Source organism: Octopus bimaculoides, chromosome 27, assembly GCF_046866305.1.
Source record: "Octopus bimaculoides isolate indiv1 chromosome 27, ASM4686630v1, whole genome shotgun sequence".
NCBI classification, from domain to species: Eukaryota; Metazoa; Mollusca; class Cephalopoda; order Octopoda; family Octopodidae; genus Octopus; species Octopus bimaculoides.
This window is the reverse complement of record NC_142954.1, coordinates 1,741,549-1,754,230: the sequence shown is the minus strand read 5'-3', so window position 1 is coordinate 1,754,230 and position 12,682 is coordinate 1,741,549. Positions and strand designations below refer to the sequence as shown.

At 36.7% G+C, this 12,682-nt stretch overlaps 3 protein-coding genes across 7 annotated transcripts; 1 reads left to right on the top strand and 2 right to left on the bottom strand.

Moving 5' to 3' along the window:
- Positions 1 to 48: 48 nt before the first annotated feature.
- LOC106871001 (uncharacterized) lies at positions 49 to 6,040 on the bottom strand. 5 transcript variants are annotated; one of them, XM_089343509.1, is made up of 3 exons: positions 5,914 to 6,040; positions 3,868 to 4,000; positions 49 to 3,033 (listed from the first exon to the last, which is right to left on the bottom strand). In XM_089343509.1, the coding sequence occupies exon 3, from the start codon at positions 2,597 to 2,599 to the stop codon at positions 1,160 to 1,162; it is 1,440 nt and encodes a 479-aa protein (XP_089199635.1). In that variant the 5' UTR covers positions 2,600 to 3,033; positions 3,868 to 4,000; positions 5,914 to 6,040; the 3' UTR covers positions 49 to 1,159. The 5 variants fall into 5 exon arrangements, with proteins under 5 accessions (XP_089199635.1, XP_089199636.1, XP_089199632.1 ...); XM_089343510.1 differs by lacking the exon at positions 5,914 to 6,040 and adding an exon at positions 5,746 to 5,870; XM_089343506.1 differs by lacking the exon at positions 5,914 to 6,040 and adding an exon at positions 5,552 to 5,687.
- On the top strand, positions 5,198 to 11,710 carry LOC106871003 (uncharacterized). Its single transcript, XM_089343537.1, has one exon. It carries the CDS (start codon positions 5,198 to 5,200, stop codon positions 6,278 to 6,280), a length of 1,083 nt encoding a protein of 360 aa, XP_089199663.1. The 3' UTR covers positions 6,281 to 11,710.
- On the bottom strand, positions 7,315 to 9,280 carry LOC106870991 (uncharacterized). The gene has a single exon (XM_014917239.3). The coding sequence runs from the start codon at positions 9,278 to 9,280 to the stop codon at positions 8,225 to 8,227; it is 1,056 nt and encodes a 351-aa protein (XP_014772725.1). The 3' UTR covers positions 7,315 to 8,224.
- Positions 11,711 to 12,682: the final 972 nt, after the last annotated feature.

The following is a 12,682-nucleotide window of genomic DNA, read 5'->3' as shown; positions in this document are numbered from 1 at the left end:
TCATGCATACAAGATCCACTACAGATATATTAAATAACAGTAGAATAATTTAAGAGTAAACCAATTTTATTGAAGAATCAGGGTTTATGGTTTGAAACACAAGCCTGAGAGCATACCAAGTGGTGGTGTTTCATCACCATCAGAACCGAAATCTTTGGAGCCATCAGAAGAGAAAGAGGCAACAAAAATCAACCTCATCTTCCATCAACATTGCCATGCAACCAATACCAATGACTCTTCTATGCAAGAATCAGTCTAGAGTCATCAACGCCATCACCACAAACGAATGAGAGAAGCAAAGAAGAAATTAAACTCTCGGATACAAAATAAAGCTGATGATGATCATTTGTTCAGAGCAGTTATTTACTCTCAATGTCCAATGAACCGATAGTCTCTTCCCTTCCATCTGAAAATATGCTACATAGTCCTTCTGTAGTAATATTCTGAAAGAATGTTTTTATCAAGAATAACAGGGACAGGCATGGCTGTGCGGTTAAGTTGGCTTCCCAACACTCGGTTTTCAGTTTCAGTCCTTCTGCATGGCACTTTGAAGTGGTATTCGTCTTCCACTGTAGCCACAGGCCAACCAAGCCCTGTGACTGGATTAAGTAGAGAGAAACTGAAAGACGTCCTTCATATATAATGTGTGTGTGTGTGTGCCTCCTTGTCTTAATATCGTGTGATAGTTGTAAATGAGTGCCAGTCATATGAATGGTACTATTCATTTCCAATATTCATTGAAGATATGACCACCATGGGGAAATATTCCCTTACTTACAGACAAGTGAAAGTTGGTGACAGGAAGAGTATCCAGCCATTGAAAACCTGCCTCAATGAATTCCATTTGACACATGCAAGCATCAAAACGTGGATTTTAAAATGATGATGATGATGATGATGATCACAGTAGCAAATCGTGTTGCAAATGTAATATAGCTGTGGTTATATAAAATGGGTTTGCAATCACATGGTTATATTTCCAATGATACATTTATCATTTATATAAGCCTTTTTCTCACAGAGAAACTCTGAACTCTGATATGGCTACTCATCCATGTATTTAACAGGAATTCTGTTTTTTTTATTTTTATGGGAGATTGATTTTACAAAAATGTTATGTAACATTGCTCCTAACACAATACATTTGTGTAGAGTTAAGCTATCGGCCTGTATGAATGTGTTTGTGAGTTGTCAAGTTACTTCCTGAAGTGAAGGATTTACCACAGATATCACACTGATATGGTTTCTCTCCTGTATGAATACGCTTGTGTTTAGTTAAGGTACTTCCTTCAGAGAATGATTTACCACAGATATCACAGTGATATGGTTTCTCTCCAGTATGAATACGTTTGTGTTTAGTTAAGTGGCTTCTTAAAGAAAATGTCTTACCACAGGCATCACAGTAATATGGTTTATCTCCTGTATGAACATGTTTGTGAATTCTTAAGTGACTTGTTTGAGAGAATGATTTACCACAAATATCACAACCGTATGGTTTCTCTCCTGTATGAATGCGTTTGTGTGTAGTTAAGACACCACTTCCAGAGAAGGATTTCCCACAAATATTGCAGCGATAAGGTTTTTCTCCTGTGTGAAAGCGCTTGTGTTTAGTTAAGTCACCACTTCCAGAGAATGATTTACCACACACATCACAGCGATATGGCCTCTCTCCTGTATGAAACCGTCTGTGTTTAGTTAAATTAGATTTCTGTGAAAATGGCTTACCACAGATATCGCACTGATATGGCTTCTCTCCAGTATGAAAACGTTTATGAGTAGTCAAATGACTTGTCACAGAGAATGATTTACCACAGATATCACAGTTGTGTGGTTTCTCACCTGTATGAATATGCTTATGGCTAGTTAGGTTACCACTTTGAGAAAATGATTTACCACAAATATCACAGTGATATGGTTTCTCTTCTGTATGAATGTATCTGTGAACAGTTAGGTGACTTTTTACAGAGAATGATTTTCCACATACATCACAGCAATATGGTTTCTCTCCTGTATGAACACGTTTGTGAGTAGTTAAATTACTTCTCGAAGAAAATGTTTTATTACAGATATCACAATGATATGGCTGCTCTTTTGTATGAAAGCGTCTATGTTTAGTTAAGGTAGATTTTTGTGAGAATGAATTACCACAGATATGACATTGATATGGTTTTTCTCCTGTATGAATGCGTTTGTGTGTAGTTAAGGCACTTCTTTCAGAGAATGATTTACCACAGATATCACAGTCATATGGTTTCTCTCCAGTATGAATACGTTTATGTTTAGTTAAGCTATGATTTCGTGACAATGACTTACCACAGATATCACAATGATATGGTTTTTCTCCTGTATGAATACGCTTGTGAGTGGTTAAGTCACCATTCTGAGCGAATGACTTACCACAAACGTTACAATGATATGCTTTCTCTCCAGTGTGAGTACGTTTGTGAGTAGTTAAGTGACTTCTTTGAGAGAATGATTTGCCACAGATATCACAGTGATATGGTTTTTCTCCAGTATGAACACGTTTGTGAGTGGTTAGATTAGATTTCTGGGAGAATGAGGTTTTACAGATATCACAGTGGTACATGACTTTCCCCATCTCTTTTAGGATCGCATCAAGAAGATCAATCTTATAAAGCTTTGTTCTACACTTAAACTTGTTCTCACTGTCATTTGGGAGAGCTTTTCTTCTCTCAAAACAATATATGAATGTTGTTGTTGTTTTTTTTATTTTTATATTTTATTCTCAAATATTTCTACTACTACAATTCCATCAATTGTAACAGTTGTCAGCAGCTAAAGATGACGCAAAAGTCTTTCGTAAATTTGGCCAAGTTAAATTAGAATGCAAAAATTTTCTTGTACACACTTCTGAATGTGAAACACAAATCCTGCTAAAAATCTCAGTCCAGAGGAAATATTCCACATTGGTTCTACTCCAGGTCTATACAGACATTCTCTTATTCTTTAAAAGATGATTTTGAAGACGGATCTGAAGTTAAACATTCTTTAATGGCAATGTTGTCTGTTATTCTGAAATCAGAGAGAAAACACTATTAGTGGCAGAGACAGCATTGACGCTGAGAGGTAATATTTATCTCCACTTAAACGTTGATGTTCTTTTAGAACAAACTATATCACAAACTCATATTTATTTATTTATTGCCCACGGAGGGCTAAACATAGAGAGGACAGACAAAGAGATGAAGTCGATTACATCGACCCCACCTACAATGAGATGCAAACAACGAAATGTTCGTACGCTGCAAAAGAACATATATTATTTCTGAAAATTAAATTTAAAATAAAATAAATAAATAAAGGAAAGAAACGCACCATTGAATGCTATGGAATTCTAAAAATTTTCCTTAACTATAAAGACAAAAATATTTTTTTACTTTTACTACAAAATCAAACTTTTGACAATTTTACTTCAATTGACCACCACCTTCCTCCAAAAAAACGACTGATTGTTAAATATAATTAAAATTGCACGTAGTGAACAGCTTTAAATTAAAGACATTGTTACAATATATAAGATTGTAATGGCAAATGCGGTTCTCTACATCGTCTTCGTGCAGGTACAAAAGAAACATGTTCTGTAGATTCACATAATTCGTTTCGTTTTCTCCACGTAGGTTTTTCATGTTCCTGTTTCCAAACTTCACATACAGTCGAATTACTCTAAAGCGCGTAATAATGATCCTTGACGCCTGCCATACACACATTTCTAAGCATTGTATAAAAGAAGAGCAATGACTAAAGTTTACTTAGAATCATTTGATGCTATGAAATATACACCAAGTTCATGATTGCATCTGAATTTTACTATAAGTCGTAAATTAGTATTCAAACGTATAACATTACCTGCTATAGTATATATACATACATCAATGTTCAGTATGGAATATATCTGTGGTACAATCCTAATCTGTAATTGAAATCAATATGATGTATACAGCTAAATCCGTTACTCGTATTTTCTCGTCGTCTTCAGAACCTTTAAAAGACAAAATAATGAATGGAAGAATTTAAGTACCGGCGGAAGTCGAAGTATACGTTTTTCATTGGTTAGTTTTGGTCAGGTGACAAGACATGCAGTAACGTGGAAGGAAGAGTGAGGAGTATCTTTATGAATGATCGATTTCGCCGTTATTGATTTGGTTATAGTTATAAGCATTGTTTTAGTTGATTCAGTTATTGAACTGCAACCATATTGGTCTACTGCTTTGAAGTATGTCAGTCGAACAAATCGACATAGTTTTCTTCAAAGTCAGATACGGTATGCTAAGTTACGAGTAAACAAACCAGCACCGGTTGTCAAGTGATGGTGCTGGTGGTCGGATCACACACCCACATCACGTTATTATGTGTCCGACCAGGCTGTCAGATGTTATTGCACATCGCTGGTCACAATGTGCTTTTGCGTTGTTTTAACCTTCAAACGACGCCACTCTGCTAGCGAGGCGAGCAGGCTAACATTCCCCACTGATCGAAGGAGGACTGGGGCAACGTGAAATGAAGTGTTTTCTATTCCCACCATTTTTTTACAAGATACTTGTAGAGAATTACATTAAAAAATTCCCATCCTCTGAAAGTTATGACGAAACAAAGTCGGTGGTGGTCTGCACACTTGTATAGATATTCCGTTAATGATAGTTCGTTTTGAACGAAATATAAATCAGAGAATAGTTCTTTAGATCCTGATCGAATTGATCTATAATTATAGAGTTTTTTCTGCGACAGTCCATTTTATTTATTTATTTTTGTCTCGAACTACCACCACTGTCAAAGGAGGTCTTCACTTTTTAGTAGGCTGTGATTCGAGGGTGATTTGACTACTGTTTCTAAGACATCAAACAATCACGTTGAATTTCATTCATTGATATGTGGTAGCTATTTTGAATTTTTTCTGGGTGCTGTTTTTAATTTATATATTTACCGTGGGTTACATACAATACGTTTGTGAATGTATTAAATTGTGTTAGGGATCCTTCTTTTCTATCACCGGTGTTGTTAAGGCGAGGGAAAATTTTCAACGTCACCGCCGCTTTAGTATCTTTGTAATTAGTCCAAAGAAATTAATTATATCATTTAAACAAACGAATTCCTATGATATTTAAGGCAAGAAATTGAACCATAATAGATTATACTCACAGGCATTTCTACAGATTGTAAGTATTCCTGGTTAATTAACATGGAAGACGTTAATCAGTTGGATACTTCTAATACAACTGTTTTTAACGATATAGATTCAATCACACAGACATTCAATGGTAAGAAAGCTTTATATAACGAAACATTTACTGAACAAAGATCATTACGTAGAAATATTACAAACTATAGCTGTGACATCTGTAAGAAAGCATTCCCTTCTGACTATGAATTATTTACACATAGTAACGTACACAAGCCAGAAAAACCTTACTGTGAAATATGTGGGAGATCCTTCGTCTCTGAGAGTCAATTAGCAAGACACAAACGTAGTCACAGCGGAGGAAAACGGTATCACTGCAAAATATGTGGTAAATCTTTCATAAGTAATTCTCACCTTGTAATTCACGTACGTAGTCACACTGGAGAAAAACCATATCACTGTGAAATGTGTGGGAAATCTTTTATCACAAATGGTCACTTAACAACGCATAAAATTATACATACTGGAGAGAAACCCTTTCGCTGCGATGTCTGTGGAAAATCTTTTGTGCACAATAGTTATTTAGTAAGTCACAAAAGGATACATACTGGAGAAAAACCGCGCCACTGTGAAATATGTGGGGAATCTTTCATTCAGTACTCGAGTCTTGTTGTCCATATACGTAGTCATACCGGAGAGAAACCTTATCATTGTGGAACATGTGACAAGTCTTTCGTCTCTAAAAGTAATTTAGTAAGACACGAAAAAATACATACGGGAGAAAAACCGTTTCACTGTGAAGTATGTGGAAAGTCTTTTGTCAGCAATGGTGATTTAACGAAACACAAAAGAATTCACACTGGAGAAAATCCGTTTCACTGTGATACGTGTGGCGAATGTTTTATGGACAGTAGTAATTTAACAACACATAAACGAATCCATACTGGAGAGAAACCTTTCCACTGTGAAATATGTGGGAAATCTTTCACTCAAAATTCCCATCTTGCAGTTCACAAAACAATACATACTGGAGAAAAGCCTTATCATTGTGATATTTGTGGAAAATCTTTTATCACTAGCAGTCGCTTAAAAAGACACAAAGAAATACATATTGGAGGAGAGACTTTTAAATGCGAAATGTGAGAAATCTTGTGCAAATCTAATTTTGTATTCTACCACTCCCTTCTGTCCGTATAGTGGTTTCAAGACCAGCAATTTTGAGGAGAGCTGACCAGTCGATTGCATTGATCCTAGAACTTGACTACACTTTGATCTTAGCCAAAAGGCCGAAATTATTTTATTGACCTCGAAAGGATGAAAAGCAAAAATCAACTTCATCAGAATTTGAACTCAGAACGTAAAAACCAGAAAGAAATACCTCAAATCGTTTTGCCCGCTGTGCTAACAAATTCCAACATGTTCTTCAATAATAAAATGTAACAATAAAAATTCTTATTAATTTTGGTATAAGACCAGAAGTTTTTTTGTGGGGGTGGGGGAGGGGGAGTAAATTGACACTGGTACTTAATTTATTGACCCTGAAAGGATGAAAGGCAGAGTTGTCCTCGGTGGTTGAAGTTTGAGCCTGATCGTGCCCTTTTTTTTTTTTCCTGGTTTTACAGTGTAAGCACACCCACTTCTCTTTGTTACCAACAGAGGTAGGAGTTTTCTGAACTTTCCCCAGGCTATTCTTATTCTAGTGGCAATGCTCTTAGAACATCCACCCCCCACTACAGACTTGGTCACCTAGGTAGCGGAAGCTATCAACTACTTCTAGTTTCTTCCCCTGGCATGAGATGGAATCTGTTTTCTGAACATCTTCAGTGTTTATTGCCCCTGTTAATATAAACAATTATAGAGTTGAGTTGAAAGAAGATAAAGTTGAAACATGGTACTCCTACAACATGGTACTCCTATAACATGGTACTCCTATAACATAGTTTATTTGATAAATTTATGGTTTCATTTTTTATTCCTGTAATAGTCATAATATTGTATTTACATGCATAGAATCAGACATTTCCCCCCAACAAAAGCACATCGAAGTATCCTTCAATGGGTGTATGACCAAACATTAATTATATTTCTTCCACAAAATATCCCTGTAAAACATGCATCATATGAGGGGGGGGGGTGCTAAAAAGTTCCTGGGTTTGGGTAAAAGAAAATGGAGAAGATTCAGTTAATTACAATTTTATTCACCATATTCTTCGCTTAGGTTTACACACATATTAGAGGTTCTTCAGTTTCTTTATGCCCTGTAAAAGAACTTGAAAGGTTGAGCCTCCAACCAGGCCTTTCGTGATACCATTAAAGCAAGGAACTTTTCAGTACTTCCTCACATACGCTGGCAAATGTAGTAGTTTACACAATAATATCAGAATTATTTCTCAAAAACAAGATTTTGTGACAGTTCAGTTTTTTGATTTTATAAAGATTGCAACACCTTATATGCAGTTTGAGGGTCACTTTGAATTCCATTACACCAAATTCCTACTATTACAGGAAATAGGTCAAATGTCCTCTCAAGCAGATTCTTAGTAACATGGTAATGAACACAGAAAAATAAGATGCAGCAGATTTTGTCCATTAGTTTTGCCTGCAATTGTTATTCTTGAGCTGTACAGGCAACTATTTTTTTATTTTTGCTCAAGAACATATTTTACACTGAATGAATTTTTCTCTTGGGTGCAGGTGCCACATTAAAAGCACTGGTGCTGGTGCCATGTAAAACCACTGGAAATGGTGCCACATAAAAAGCATTGGTGATAGAGCTGCATAAAAAGCACCCAGTACACGCTGTAAAGTGATTGGCATCGTGAAGGGCATCCAACTGTAGAAGCCAACCAAAAAACAGACTATGGAATCTGGTGTGGCCCCTGGCCTTGAAAGATCCTGTCAAGCCATCCAATCCATGCCAGGATGGAAAACAGACATCAAATGATGATGATGTGTCAGTTATGTTTCTTTTGGTGGGGAGGAGGCAGTTGTGACATGCGATATCCCTTTCGAGACAAAAGATTTCACAATGTAGGAGTTTTTATGCAATTACACAAATGAAAGGAAGATTCCTGCTATATTTCATAATCAAACTTTTTCCCCAGTGTGTATTCTTTTGTGAACAACAAGACTAGAATTCTGTCTGAAAGATTTGCCACATATTTCACAATGAAAAGGTTTCTCTCCAGTATGAATCCTTTTATGAGTTGTTAAATCACTGTTGGACACAAAAGATTTCCCACAAGTTTCACAATGAAAAGGCTTTTCTCCAGTGTGCATTCTTCTGTGAACTGCAAGATGGGAATTCTGGGTGAAAGATTTCCCACATATTTCACAGGGAAAAGGTCTCTCTCCAGTATGGATTCGTTTATGAGTTGTTAAGTTACTACTGTCAAGAAACGATTCCCCACAAATGTCACACTGAAAAGGGTTTTCTCCAGTATGTGTTCTGTTGTGTTTTGTTAATTCGCCATTAGTGACAAACGATTTACCACATATTTCACAGTGAAATAGTTTTTCGCCAGTATGCCGTCGTTTGTGTATCGCCAAATTACTTCTGGAAACGAAGGATTTTTCACAAATATCACAATGATAGGGTTTCTCTCCAGTGTGACTACGTATGTGGATCAGAAGATTCGGATTACGAACGAAAGACTCCCCACATATTTCGCACCGAAACGGTTTTATTCCTGTATGTATTTTCATATGTCTTCTTAACACAAGACCACTGACGAATGTTTTCCCACATGTTTGACAATGGAATGGTTTCTCTCCAGTATGACTACGTACATGGATAACGAGTTCTGCATTCTGAAAGAAAGATTTCTCACAGATCTGACACTGAAACGGTTTATCGCAGACGTGTATTTTCTTGTGTCTTGTTAATTTAATTTTGGAGACAAACGATTTCTTACACATTTCACACTCGAGGGGGTTCCCCTTCTTGTGTGTGTCTTTGTGCGCGAATAATTTATGCTCCGAAGAGAAAGTCTTCTTACAAATTTCACAGCTGTATTCAGTAATATTTTTACGCGTTGATCTTTGTTTAGTAAATGTTTCATTACATAAAGCTTTCTTACCATTGTGTGCTTCTATTACTGAACCAACATCGTTAGAAGTGTTCAGGTGATTAACGCGATCCATGTTAATTCACCCGATTACTATAATCTCTTATGTTTCAGTTTCATGTCTTAGTTGCTGTGGTTTAGTTGTTTATTAATTATAATTAAATTAATCGAACCAAATAATAAAGGTTCCTAATCAACGGTGTTGTTCGAAATATTTTCCTCTTGTCACTGACACCGGTGTCATAAATAAAAGTTCCCTAACATAATTTAACACCTTCAGAATCATCAATTTTATCAATTTACTCTGTTCCACTGTATCCAACATTGATTAAAAAAGAAAAACTATCATCCAGTAAAATATTGCTTAACGATGGAACCTCAATAGGATTGCTTCACCCGCTAGACATAGCAGCTAATTCCCGTTCCGATTATACCAAACTTCCCATTAAAAAGACGAGCAGATTTGATTCTCTTGTGTTTCTCACCAATTTTGAGCAACAAACATTTTTAATGAAAGTACTCACCCTACATATGCAGTATATCGAACATCGAATGAAGAATAAATGTTGCTTTGTTACAATTATCTGAAATGCTCAAACAGTTTAATTGCAAAACTTGTATTTTTTATTAAAAAGCTCGGCGAAAGTAAATACGTACACCTGGTGTTTGGGGTTTGGGTTTTTGTTCTGCCGAAAACAGGTGAAGTACGTATTCTTTACCTCCGCCAAATGCTCACCATGTTCACTGAATGAATAATACAGGAATTTTAACCATGTTTCGTGGTCTTCTACCACAACAGCTCCTTTATAGGATCCAGTTAGCTCAAGACATCATCAGGAGGAACCACGTCCGGTTTCGGCCCCTACTCCTCTGCCGTTTTGACGTGGCAGCCCCCCCCCCCCTTCGGAGGTGTCTTCAGCTCTGGTGCTGGGTGCATGTCTTCTTTCTTCTATTCCCTGGCCTCTTCGAAGTAGCATCAACGAGTGTCAGCTTCCGACTGACTGCCTTGTCAAATTCCCCTTTTTTATACCTGCTGCTAGGCTCCAGCAGGCTACCCCCAGCAAGTTGTCACGTGACACTGTCTAAATTTCCCGCTGCTAGGGTCCAGTATTATAGAAGTAACTTGAGAAGAAGCGCAAACGTTTTGAAAGCAACAAACCAAATCTTTATTAAAATATTCACCATGTCCATAGTTATATTGTTGACATACGCATAAATTATATGTTAAATGACAATTATTTCGTGTTCCTCGTTTTGATTATTTAACGCTATTGTTACTTCCATTTATTGTCACAGAATTCTTCAAGACAAATTATTTTGCGGAAATGTACGAAGAGTGAGGAATGTTTCTGGTTGGGCCCCCCAGGTTTCCTGTACTGGAATCGCCTGGCTAAAAGTTCATACGGTTACAGTGAAACTACCGTACACCTTGTAACTATGTTATACGACCAACCAGCACGTTACATTGGGTGTTTAAGAACTTAAAGGTGCATAAAACATCCCCCCACAAACACTGAAAACAAGGTGAAGATGACTCTCACTTCAACTGCCTGGGTACATCCCCTGGTGCACACATTCCCTAGCCTCTAATCACCGTGAAAGGTTGAAAGAGACTGAAGATTTTCGAAGCCAAAATCCCCGAGATTTGGACAAGACGGAAGACGCTTAAATCTTCCACACGCTAATACACACACACACACATCTATATATACATATATACGCACATATATATGATGATGGCTGTCCACTCGTGACTTAGGAAGACCATTGCTGACCTTCAGGAACATTTTTCGCTGTAGGACTAACTTATATTCTGCATTTGCGGCTCCATTTCTCAGCCATGTAGATTCCCCACCTGGACTGGATGCCGGTCCACTGTAGGATTACTCATTTTTGCCAGCTGAGTGGACTGGAGCAACATGAAATGAAGTGTTTTGCTCAAATATGCAACGTGTCACCCGGTCCAGGAATCAAAACCATAACCTTACGATCAAGAGTCCAACATCCCTAACCACTAAGCCACGTGCCTCTTCATCCTGTCATTACATATTAAGCAGAACATTCACCTAATTTTTCTCCAACCTTAGTCCATTCTCTGCCTGTTGTGCCATCTCATATTCCCAAGCAATACCACATTTTGTACTCAGTCCTTTACAAACTGTAACAGAAATACGAGTAGATGTTTGATGAGTAGAACTTGTCTCATATTCCAGTTTGTACTCAGAGCCAGAACCAGTTTTAGCAGGGTTGGTAATGAAAGGGTTAAAAGAACAGATTTTACTTATTGTTAGGTTGTTGGAGCTATTGTCACGACAGATAGGTAAGACATGATCTAGGCAGTTAAGAAACATCAACAGTCCTTTCTTCGAAAAGAATTTTAATCAAATTTGCAGATATCTTAATTTTATTGAAGCTAATTGTGAACATTGACATTTTTTTTTTTTTGTGTTATTTGTAATATTACAGTTTCTTGTAAAGGAAATAAAAGATGTATATAATTCCAAAATTGTTAAAGGGTCATAAAATCTTTAGCATTCCAGATTCCTCTTCCAAATGTAATGGTTACCTGTTCACACTGTTTCGAATTTATCTTTTAGCTTCAAGATTTCAATGATGTGATTGTTTAGTTTTAAGAATGACATTGTATGATAGGTGTGAGAAACCAGATCTAACCAGTTTAAGCATAAAACAGAATATTTAGGCCAAATATGGGTGGTTTAAGTGCTAAAGGGTTAATCTGACAGAATCTCAGACTTTTGATGATGATGATGATGCATGTCTGAAGAAAAATTAATTTTTTTGCCAATTTTCATACTTTGTAGGGGTAAGCAAATAAGAAATAGCAGTTGCTACCCAAACACAAAAATCGTGTTACACTGTGTAATTTTCCATATACTTCACAATGATACGATTTTTCGCTAGTGTGTATGTTTGTGTATTATTAAAATATGATTTAGAGATGAAAGACTCGTCACCTATTTCACGGGGAATATGCATCACTCAAGTGTGTATTTTTATGTGCCAGCAATTCTTTCTTAGACACAAAAGATTTCATACAAACAACACAGTTTTCTCCAGTGTGAGTTCTTTTATGAGATGTCAGTTCACTGCTGGAGACAAAAGATTTCCCACATATTTCACAGTGATGCTGTTTGTCTCCAGTATGTCTTCTTTTGTGCATTGTTAAGTCACTGTTAGAAACGAAAGATAAACCACACATTTCACAATGAAAAGGCTTTTCTCCAGTATGCCTTCTTATGTGAAATATAAGATGGGAATTCTGTCTGAAAGATTTCCCACATATTTCACAGTGAAAAGGTCTCTCTCCGGTGTGTGTCCGTTTATGAGTTGTTAAGTTACTACTGTCAAGAAACGATTCCCCGCATATATCACAGTGGAAAGGGTTTTCTCCAGTATGTGTTCTGTTGTGTTTTGTCAATTCGTCATTAGCGACAAACGATTTACCACATATTTCACA

Bases quoted from the DNA above. Each gene is read 5' to 3' on its own strand.
- LOC106871003 (XM_089343537.1), top strand. From the start codon at position 5,198: ATGGAAGACGTTAATCAGTTGGATACTTCTAATACAACTGTTTTTAAC.
- LOC106871001 (XM_089343509.1), bottom strand. From the start codon at position 2,599: ATGGGGAAAGTCATGTACCACTGTGATATCTGTAAAACCTCATTCTCC.
- LOC106870991 (XM_014917239.3), bottom strand. From the start codon at position 9,280: ATGGATCGCGTTAATCACCTGAACACTTCTAACGATGTTGGTTCAGTA.